Raw genomic sequence first — 11,364 nt, forward strand, 5'->3', positions numbered from 1 at the left:
AGTTCACCCGGATTCGTCTGCAACGCAATCGGCAAAGTTGAGCCAGGGTCAACCTTCCCGACAACTGTCGGCAACAGGGCGATTATGGAAACCGAGCCGTTGCGTCAGTGTGCATCAAAATCAAAGCTAATACAAAACTAGCTTGGAAGTCTAGAGAGTTCATTATTAATTGTAACAAAAATAAAATGTGTTTATACAGTACTGTATAGTTTATTAAATTCATTGTTTTTATTTAAGGGTTTGATTAAACCACGGAGGAATTAGTTTATTAAATTCATTGTTTTTATTTAAGACTTTGATTGAACCATGGAGGAATTAGTTTATTAAAGTCATTGTTTATTCAGGTGTACGGTACACTTGCTTTTCAAAACAAAATGTTTACGTTTAAAAAATGTACGGAATTGATTTGAGTTCCCTTCAAATGAAAACCATAGCGTGCTACAACACATTAGACATGCTGAATGGCTGTTCTTTGTCACACTACCAACCCCTTCACCAAGATAATTTTGTAAACATATAAACACAATACACAAACCAATTCTAAACTCTGTTATCATTATTTAACGCTTTGATTCAACTCATTCATTTATATACGAGAACAGTCTCCAAAATAGTAGTTAAATTAAATGACAACTATTGATGTAAAATCAAGAAATAATAATAATAAAAATAATAATAATAATATTAATTTATATAACGCATTTTTAGAGTTCTGTTTAAAGCGCTTTACATAAAAATTGATAAAATACAATATAAAACAGGCAGCATTATACAATCAAATTACAAAAATATTATATAGAAAAACTACAAAAATATACTTATAATTAATTACATTGTTAAAATAATTAAAATTGGAAAATTTAGTCAAAAATAAATATTATTAATTACATAACAAACTATAATATACAATTCTAAATTATTACAATACAATACAGATCAATTAAAAGTTTTAAATTCAATATCTACAATATTGAAAGACAATCAATTAAAAGGAAAGATAATTAAAATATAATTACAAAATTAAAACCATTGAAATTAATTACAAATTGTGGTGACCTAATAAATATATTATTTACAATTACATAATATTTAAATATTTAATTTCAATAACAATTATTATTCGAATACCAATAAAAATATCTCAAAATGTACAAAAAAATTCAATTCAGAAAATAAAGAAATAAGAAAGGTATAAATGAATTAAATAACTCACTATCAGCATAAAAGTACAATGTGGAACATTGTACTTTCATGCTGATAGTCAGTTATTTAATTCATTTGCAAGTTAATATTAGCAGTCGCGTAGTAGAATATTAAACATGTTTAATATTTCTCACGACGGCTTAAGACTGTCCCCGACGATAAATCGGGTCGGGCTGCGTCGGCCGACGCTGTCTGAGTTGGCCTTAACACAACATGGTGATAATTTACATAGTAGATTAACTTATATTTAAGTCAACAAAAATAGATCACTGAAATAATTTCCTGAAAAAAGAGTTTGAAATGTGTGTACATCACTTACATATAATTAATGTAGAATGCATCGAAGTTAAGTAACTCTGTTGGATAGTTATCACCACAGGCAATTTCTAATGAAAATGATTTAAAATGACCAATGTCTCCAACCTGCAAAAAAAAAAAAAAAAAAAAAAAAAAAAAGGATCAAAGTATTCATACACACTATCAGTGTAGGATCTTGCCCTTTACAACCCACACCACACAATCTTTCGTATTGCAAGAACGCCCTCTGTCTGGGTTGAGCACTTCAAAGTTTTCATCTCCTTCGTAGGAAAAAAAAATGCGCACAACAGAACAACAGATATATTGCAACATTTCTCGTTTCTTCTGAAAGGCAAAGGTAAAAAAAAGGCATAAAACCTATCATAGCCTGGCCTAGCCTGGTTTTGATAGAGCCACTTACGGTGCTCTTCTACTAAATGGCATATAATACTGTATAATATTATAATATTAATAATATGCAACGCATTTTACCTAACCGTTGTTCAAAAACTATTATATATATATTACAAAGGAGTGAAGCCAGGTAGGGTGGGCGGGAGGCGAAGGAGATGAACCACAAGTCGTCGGGGAGGACAACAAATTACACGTATTTTCTACATAATTAGTAGCCTCTAAAATCGATTACAGTAAATAAGAATTTGAAACCCATTAATTTTCAAATATCTTGGGGCTTCGCCTCCCTGGAACACTTTCGAGAGATCCGACTACGCAAACTAATTTTTCGTTTCCCTCTCACATACCCAGTCGCTAAAATCCTGGCGCCCACCTGATATTACATTGATTGAAAAGCACACTCTCTCATTTTAGCTTTTTATGTTGGTCTTAATGTATGCCTACAGTATGTAATCTACTGTATTACAAAAAAAAAAAAAAAAAAAAAAAAATAATAATAATAATAATGAAAGGTCGTTTATAAGGCGAAAATAAAAAGGTCTCTCAATGGCATTGTATAGTGTTCGTTAACAATGTGGCCCCGCCCCCTGCTTCCGCTGCCGTTGGTGTGTAACTATGTAAATCTGAGCTTTGCTTTCAATTAACATCAATTTGGTAATATTTTCGAATGATACTATTTCCGGAATTTATGTAAACCAAATTATTTCTCGATTACAGGTACCGGTATTTGTTTTGCTTTCATAAATATGAATTAAAACTAAAACATTAACATAATCCACCGTAATCTGAATCAATTCAGAACAAAATATTTAGAACAAAATGTTCACATTCATTAAGCCTTAATGTAGCTTTCATACAATAATAATAATAATAATAATAATAAATAAAGTCAAAGATACAAATATGTCTACATCCAGGTACGTAGTCAGGATTTGGAAAGTGGGAGCCGTTATGAGAATCACGTAGGACTCAGGCGGGGACCATGGGCGAAGCCCTTTGTGAAATAGCGCACTCTGAACGTTCTACTTAGGACTGTTTTGAGAGCCTGATAAAGTGAAAATTGCAACAGACGCATTATATATTAGTAAGCGCAACAATAATTATATAATAAATCAACAGTGGCGGATCCAGGAATTCGAAATAGAGGTGAACCAGGGAGGGACTTCCATAGGCCTGTCTCTTATACACATCTAGATGTGTATAAGAGACAGGATTTTTCTTTTTTTTTTAATGAGGGTGTGGGGAGGGGGATGGCCTTGAATCCATCTCTGTTCAAAACATTCTTTATCCAAAATAGTCATAATCATGAAAAATGGGCATGAAAAACCAGATCACATCCTAAAAACAATGTATGGACCCTCACCTCACCAGTCACCAAGACATACTCCGAGTCAGGTGCCGACTCGATGGAGTTTAATGGCATACCATGGGAAGGGTGCAGATCTTTTGAAAGGTGGAGGGGAGGACATTTTGTGAGTCAACACCCACCTCGGACCCACTATGTTTGGAGCTGAGGTGAGAAAATAGTACCTCTAGATGGCCAGAAATGACACTTTTAGTAAAATTCATCATCACATCACCATTAGTCAAAATTCTCATGTTCTTATCAGGGATTTTTGGCAACCATAGGGATCTTATTAATTTGTGTGTGATATAATATATGACAAAGCTTAAAACAAAGTCTTTTTATGTACTTCAAAACTCTACATACTTCAAAACCGTGATTTCACAACCACCTCAACCCCACCATGGTTGGGGCTGGTGAGAAAAATTTGAGGAAATAGTACCTCTAGATGGCCGGAAATGACACTTTTATATAGTAAAATTCATCAGCATCACATCACCATTATAGTCAAAATGGAACGCCAACATGATTTGCCATGATCTTTTATCAGGGATCTACTTAATATCCAGAACAACTCTGGCCTAACTATAGCTTACTAAGCTTTAAATATAGGCCTAATATTATAATTATGATCAATAATCACAACTTTTTTTCCCATTTAGCACAACTTTTCTTAACTTTTTAATGTTATTAATAGTATTATAAATTATAACTATCGTCATCATCATCATCATTATTATTATTATTACTATTAGTAGTAGTATTTTTAAACAAAACTTTAAAGAAGCTTACAAAAGGATAAACACCAAACTGAACCATACAGTATCACATTTTCTATATTATAAAAGACCTGAGACTTATGGATTTAAGATTTTTTAATCACACTTAGGCCTACTTGTTATATTCGGCCTATGTGTATAACGTGTACTGATGCATATTTACATGTTTTAGAAGTATTCATTTTGAGTGATTCCAGGAAAGAATTTGTATTGGCTCAAGAACAAGCTCTAAAATTTTAACATTGTGTACAAAGCGGAGAGGGGCGGCGCCCCCGGGGGGGGGGGGGGGGGGCGGCGGCTCCCCCTGGATACGTCCCTGTCTACATCACAGCTTTACAATAGCTCATTCCATTTCTTGAATAAAAAAGAATGCTTAAATAAATTGTTCATAATGAGTCGCACAAGACTACTGCCAGAGTAAGCTAACCGACTTCAAAAACTGTAAACACATTTCCTGAGTAATTCATAAAATGAAGAATTCCTAAAGGGACGAACATACTGGCATTGCAGGTGCTTGGGTCTGTAACAAATAAAAATAAATAATAATAATATTAACAATAATAATAATAATAATAATAATAATAATAATAATAATGATGATAATACGGTAATAATGATAAAGATGATGATAATAAAAAATTTTTTTATTATCCCATATCACAAGAAAAATATATTGGCTGGAATTCTAATGCACTTTTTTAATTGGATCAATGAACTCATACTTTTGCACAAAAATTATATACAGAATTGATGTGTGTGAAGTGTCTCTCAAAAGTGTCTTTGAATGGTCACATCATTCATCGCCTTTTTGGTATACAGTAGTTATGTCTTATTAGTTAACTTTTAATGCGACTTTCAGTAAAACTACTTGAGCATTAATCACATACATATTATCAGAATATATATTCACATTGTAATATATCACTTAATCTCTGTTGCTTAATACTTAATAATGTCAACTGAATTTAATTTTATAAGTACTATTTCAATATAAGTATCAAAGTACTAGTCAGTATTTGGACATCACAAAATAAAAACCATTAATAGCAATAAATAATACAGATTATAATTATTTCCTACGAAGATGAGCTTCCTACAATCTTACCCATCAATCAAAGAGACTTTAGAACACAATTTTTGGATTCCATGTTGCATTTTAAGGCAAATTAGCATCACTGTGTTCCCTAGCCTGGCCTGGCCTGGTCTAGCCTAGCCTGGCCTAGCCCATTCCCCCGTCTGCACGCATTCATGTTCTCATGTTACGTGTGGTGTGGCCATGTGAAGAGTTGTTGATTTTGTATATAGTCTGGGTTTTATTTATTTCATTTGTTTGGGTCCGTGCAAGGAGCTGACCCCAGGGGCTGGATTTATCAAACTACAAATTAGCTAAAATTCATCTTAAGTCAATTTTTTTGCTTAAATCAGATTTATCAATATTACTAAGCTTAAAGATTGCTTAAAATTAAAAAGACGATTGTACGCATGCACCATCGATGACGATTTTTAAGCTAAAATTGTACTAAGATGGTTTAATAAATCAGTTTAATAAATCAGCTTAAGATATTTGCTTAGGGGCATCTTAACTTATTTGACTTAAAGACATTTGCTAAGTTCAGATAGATAAATTCAGGTCCAGAGCCCTGTTCCTGTTCCTGTGCTTGTTCTTGTTACCAAAAAACTTCAAAAGCGCCCAGCGTTGTTTAGAATGGACGTACATGAAATTTTTTACACATAAACTAGAGGTGATTTCCAACAAACGTTCATCGCCCTTTAAGTTGGGCCCCAGGGTTCCCCCAACACCTACAAAACAAAATAGGGGTTTCAGGAAAGACTGTACATTACTGCCATTGCCACAAATAGGGCACATCCCATGGATGGGGCAGTTGGTTAAGAATATCTTCTAAAGAACTTAAGGTTGTGAGTTTGAATCGCGTCTTGGTATTCAATTATTTTCCCCCAATTTTAAGAAATTTTAGTTTTTTTGATTTTAAGATATTTTAATCTTGTACAAATGAACATTCTAAATAATATTTTTGTGTACAAATGAACATCCTAATTATTAAAAATGTTTGAACTTATTTGCTCTTCCAAAACCTCCAATATATTAACTTGCACCTGTATCATATTTAAGAGTAAAAGAACATCCGGACCGGTGAGCGGTCGCTCTTGTTCTTCCTATACTGGGTATCCTGTTCAGTAGATATGCTCCCTCCCCACAGGGTCCAGTTACACTTAAAATAACTAGGTCTCATAATGAAACTTAGGGAGTGGGCGTTGTCGTGTGATGGCTAACTATTGGGCAGTATTGACATTGTATAAAATTCCTTAAGAAAATATAGATTAAGTTGCTTGTGCACTTATACAAGGTAGCGTACCAACTCAGATCCCAGTGTGTCCATTCAGCATTTGTCAGTGATGGGTACGTCTTCATCTTTGCCAAAAGGTCTGTCCATAATCACCTGTCTATAGGACGGTTTAAAGCTATTATGATAATAAAGTTCAGCTTTGTATATCTTCTGAACATTTTTTAAATGTGCCATTCTTGTTAATTGCAGTTTAAAACAAAATGTGCACTACTATTACAATAATCCACACATATTGAATATCGCACTATGCAGTACAAATAATAACATAATATTCAATATTAAAAGGACACTACTGAACTAATACTGCAATGCAAAGGAATATGTATCTATGCCTATTTAATAGCAAAACAAATCACACTGAAATCAAAACTTGGAATATGCAATGTCAGGAATGGGCTTGAACTACAGTGTAACATCAACATCTTGTTGTGAATGAATGGTACTTGATGGCAATACTCTATAGAACTATGTCCAAAAATGATGACAGGAATGGGTTTCAATTACTGTAACATCTACCATACAGTAGAAAACCACATTACGCCATGTTAACGTTCGGATAGAATTACAATTAAATCGTTTCGCTCTAATTTGTTTAATGCAGATCTAAGCACTGACTCCCAATGGTCTGGCATCGGTCCACGAGCCCATACCAATAACATCTCAAAAATTTGATCCTCAACTCGTTGATGCTGCATCCGTATCTGCTCAACATTATCCCTAGTTACCCGCAAATGTACAGCAACATCTGTCCATTCTTTGCTGAGATTTTTGGAGAGTCTCATTAGAATGTTTTCACTTGGTCTTGGCACCTCGGTTTTTGTGATTTTTTCAGCAAGATCATAGCGATTACTATACCTAAGTGATGCTGAAAGATTTCTATCACGTTCTTGTTTATCTGCAACTGTATTCTGCCATCTCATCAACATTGCTGTAATTCTTTTTGAGATATTCTCTGGAATTGAATCAAACTGACTAACTTGAGAGCTGTTAAATCCTAAATACATTGCCAACTGCTTCCACTCTGGACCGAGGTTATTAGCAAGTTCTTCAATTTGTGGGTCAACCTCATCTACTTGACCAGTAAGGAAGCTTCCAAAGTTCTTCAGTTGGTAACCAAGAGCAGAGGTGTAAGTGGCAATTGCTGGATCTCCACCTGGTGACACCTGAGTTCGCATGGCAACCTGCATATGACTCATGGCTCGATTTATATCCTGAATGGCAAACTGTAATTGATCAATTACTTCTATGGCTGGTTCTGGACCAACGGATGCTGCATCAACTTCATCAAAGTTGTCGCGGCTGTGACTCTGTGGTCGCACTTTCACAATCCAGTCTTGCAGAATTTTAGCCACCCTCTCTTGACCATTCCGAGAAGCTAGTCCCAAAGCAGTGGAATTACTCTCTTTTCTATACAAAACATCAGCTTCTAACTCCAAAAGTCTGACAACAATGCTTTCTAATCCATGGGTAGCTGCAATCATTAACATTGAACTTCCATCATCTGTTTTACAATCAACATCAGCACCATGTCCAACCAGTAAGCTCACAATGTCTGCATAGTTGCCATTATCAACATCATGATTATAGCCAAATTTCTGAAGTACAGCACCCCCTATACAACTTAACAAAGCATTTTGTACCTTGCCATCAGCACCTGCATCATATCTGAGAAGCAGTTTTACAACCTCTACCTTGCTAAGCACACAAGCTAAAGTCAGAGGTGTCCACTGTACACCAACAAAGTTTTTATTAACTTCTTCTGGGGTTGAAGAGTTTAGTTTCAACTCATCTTCCAAAATGTCTTTTGTTGGCGTCTTCTGAGCCACTATATTAACATTGGCACCTTTTTCTAAAAGAATCAACGCCATATTGACATTTCCAATAATGCAAGAGTAATGAAGTGCTGTCCATCCATTCATGTCAGTAGCATTTATATCTGCTCCAGCAGAAATTAAAGTCCCCAAAGCCTCCTTACAGTCTTTAGGAATACAATACATCAATGCTGTGCGACCATCTTCAGTTGCAACATCCAGTGGAAGGCCTTTGGATACAAAGAGTGCAATAACATCTTTATTGTTCTGAAATGCTGCAATATGTAAGACTGAAATCCCTGCTTTGGATCCTATGGATGTATCAGATCCACTACTCAATAGAATTCTAATGATTTCTTTATGATCAAAATATGTCGCAAACATTAATGAAGTCAAACCAGTACTATCTAATGCATCAGCATCTGCACCTTCTGTAAGAAGATACTCTACTATTTTAGAGTGTCCATTAGCAGTTGCTAAATGTAAAGAGGTCACACCAAATTTATCAGATGATTGGATGTTTGCTCCATGTCCAATGAACCATTTCACAGCTGGTAGATTATCACTCTGTGCTGCCAACATCAATGGGGTTCTTCTTTCTTCTGTTAATGGATCAACTTCAAGACCCTTTCCAAGCAATTTATCAAGATTAAGAACACCTGATATTGCTGCCAAATGTAAAGCACTAAATCCAAAGTCAAGACAGCTCTGAACAAACATTTCATGTTTACTCATTTCTTTAAGACTTTCTGCTGTATCCTTTACAGCTGACTCCAAGTTACTCCCTTGGAAAATTGCAAGAGCTAATGTTGGTAAATTGATGACAGTGAATTGCTTAGCCTCGTGGTACTTGCAAGCACCTTGCTGCAACAAAGCCTCCAGGGCAGGTTTGTTGCCTCTTACTGCTGCAATTGTCACTGCTGTTTCTTGTTGAAATGTAGTTATATTCATGTGAGCTCCGTTTAAGGCAAGACACTTAATGTATTCAACATTGTTGTTTGCAGCTGCTTTCATTAGCGGAGTCCATCCATCTTTGTTCTTGAAGTTTACATTTGCTCCTGCTCTTACCAATGATGTAAATAACTCACTGTTTCTATTCTCACTGTTCCTATTTGAAGCTAAGTACAAAAGAGCACTATTGCCAAAGGGATCAATGGCATTTACATCTCCATTTATTGAAATCAGTTCATTTAAGTCTTCAACAGTTGCTGTGCCTTCTCGAACCCTTGATAAAAATGTAGACTCATCCATGTCTTTAGGGTTTAGTATGAAATTGAAAATTGTATTAACCTGTAAATTAAAAAGAATTTAAATTATTTAAAGAGAATGAGCATTAAATTTTTTTTTTTTTTAAGTGGCTATGACATGCTATAATTAGATATTGAGTCTGAAGTTTAAGGCAGGTATAAGCCAGCTCCACCAATCAGCACCTCATATTTACACAGAATTGTTAGAGCAGCAGTAGCAGATTGAAGAGTGGGGTAGGAGGCCCAACCAGCCCTGGCCCCCTACATTTTTAAAAATTATAAAAATGGAGAAAAAAAGAAAATTATATTAAAATCTGAGAGTGCCAATTCCGGCCATCTAGAGGTGCAATAATCATATATTTTCTTATCTCAGCCCCCAACCATGATGGGCCCGAGGTGGTATAGCCGTCCATATGCGAAAGTCCCTCCCTGGGTCCCCTCTATTTCAAACTCCTGGACCTGCCACTGAACAGTAACCATGGCCTATAAAAATGTCTGTATTTATAGCTAATTCTAAAAAAAATAAGGTTTTAATTTAACCTGATTCAATAATGACAGTTTGTAATTAATATGTCATAGATTGTTCCAATGATTTTAATTGTTATTTTTTTGATTTTTGTATAAATTTTGGGTAAGGAGGCAACCGGGCTTAGCCCTATATCTAGCCTAGAAACCAAATCTCATATTCACACTGTAGAGTATTTCATTTGCGCGGAGGATATCGCTAAAACCAATGCAAATTTGTGCGAAAAATCGCTAGGAAAATAGGTGCGCAGAACCTGAATTACTGCCTAATACATTGGTTGTATACCAGACTGTAAAATAAGACATGCGTGAAAAATATCCTCTGCAAAAATTAGGTCTAGAAATCTGTCCACGCATTTTAGAAAATAAGGGTCATTTTTCATGCAGGTTTTACCAAAAATTTGGCCTTGACCTAAACCTTAATTTAATAACCAATGTATTATGCAGTAGTTACGGTTCTGCGCATGCATTTACCTAGCAATTTTTCACTTTCATACAAATTAGTTTTTGAAGTATCATTTATCCTCCCAATTAAAATACTTTACAGTATGGGCTGAATGTTGAGAGATAGCACGAGGCCTAAATTTTTGCATGCAAATCAGGCATTATTTTCAAAAAATGTGTTGATGAAATTCTGGTTTATGATAGGCCTAGGCCTATATATCAAATAAAGCAATTTATGTACATGTACTAACTACAAACAAGTTAACAAAAATAATTCCAATTTTCTATCTTGTATTGTTTTGTTGTATCTTTTATTTCGGTTTGCTAGGCTCAGTGGTGCTGTATTTGGCAAAGCCGATCACTCCTTGCCTACTGTTTTCTAGCCAAGTACCCCAGACAGGCCTAGCATAGCCATAGGGCACAGCCTTTGCTAGCCACTGATTCAGCATAGGCCTAAGCATCTCACTCAGGCTAAATAACCTCTTCATGGCAGACGCCCTGGGCTGGGCATAGCCAGCACTCTGTGGAGTTACTATGAAAACCTCCACGTTGGTAGGATAACAAAGTAACAATTTTGAGTTAAAAACATGTAATTTCATAATACAGATGAAAAAAAAACATCAAATATTACACTTACGGAATCAGAAAAAAGAACAATAGACTAGGCCAACCTCGGAACTCCCCGATTAGGTAATCGTTCTGCATTATTTCATGAATACCCTATTTCATAATTCCTATCATATTCGCCGAGAGGTGGCGTGCTTACTTTTATGTGTTCATTACAGTATTTTGTAATTTTCTATACCTTTTAATATTTCATAGGCGGATTCAAGGGGCGGGGGACCAGCCGGTAGGCCGCCCCCCCCCCCCCACACCCGCCCAATTGGTGGATATAGAGGGGGATGAATAGAGTGGCTAGCCACACCCCTTCGT

General features: G+C 35.3%; 1 protein-coding gene across 1 annotated transcript; it reads right to left on the reverse strand.

Annotated features, from left to right (window-relative positions):
• Window positions 1–4,716: 4,716 nt before the first annotated feature.
• Window positions 4,717–11,161, reverse strand: LOC117111087 (ankyrin repeat domain-containing protein 50-like). The gene is made up of 2 exons (XM_033253970.1): window positions 11,069–11,161; window positions 4,717–9,505 (listed from the first exon to the last, which is right to left on the reverse strand). Exon 2 carries the CDS (start codon window positions 9,464–9,466, stop codon window positions 6,950–6,952), a length of 2,517 nt encoding a protein of 838 aa, XP_033109861.1. The 5' UTR covers window positions 9,467–9,505; window positions 11,069–11,161; the 3' UTR covers window positions 4,717–6,949.
• Window positions 11,162–11,364: the final 203 nt, after the last annotated feature.

Source organism: Anneissia japonica, unplaced genomic scaffold (genome assembly GCF_011630105.1).
Source record: "Anneissia japonica isolate Jap-2015-1 unplaced genomic scaffold, ASM1163010v1 scaffold288251_len47204_cov154, whole genome shotgun sequence".
Classification (NCBI taxonomy): domain Eukaryota; kingdom Metazoa; phylum Echinodermata; class Crinoidea; order Comatulida; family Comatulidae; genus Anneissia; species Anneissia japonica.

What these genes read in the sequence shown, in the direction of transcription:
- LOC117111087 (XM_033253970.1), bottom strand. Translation starts at nt 9,466, where the DNA reads ATGGATGAGTCTACATTTTTATCAAGGGTTCGAGAAGGCACAGCAACT.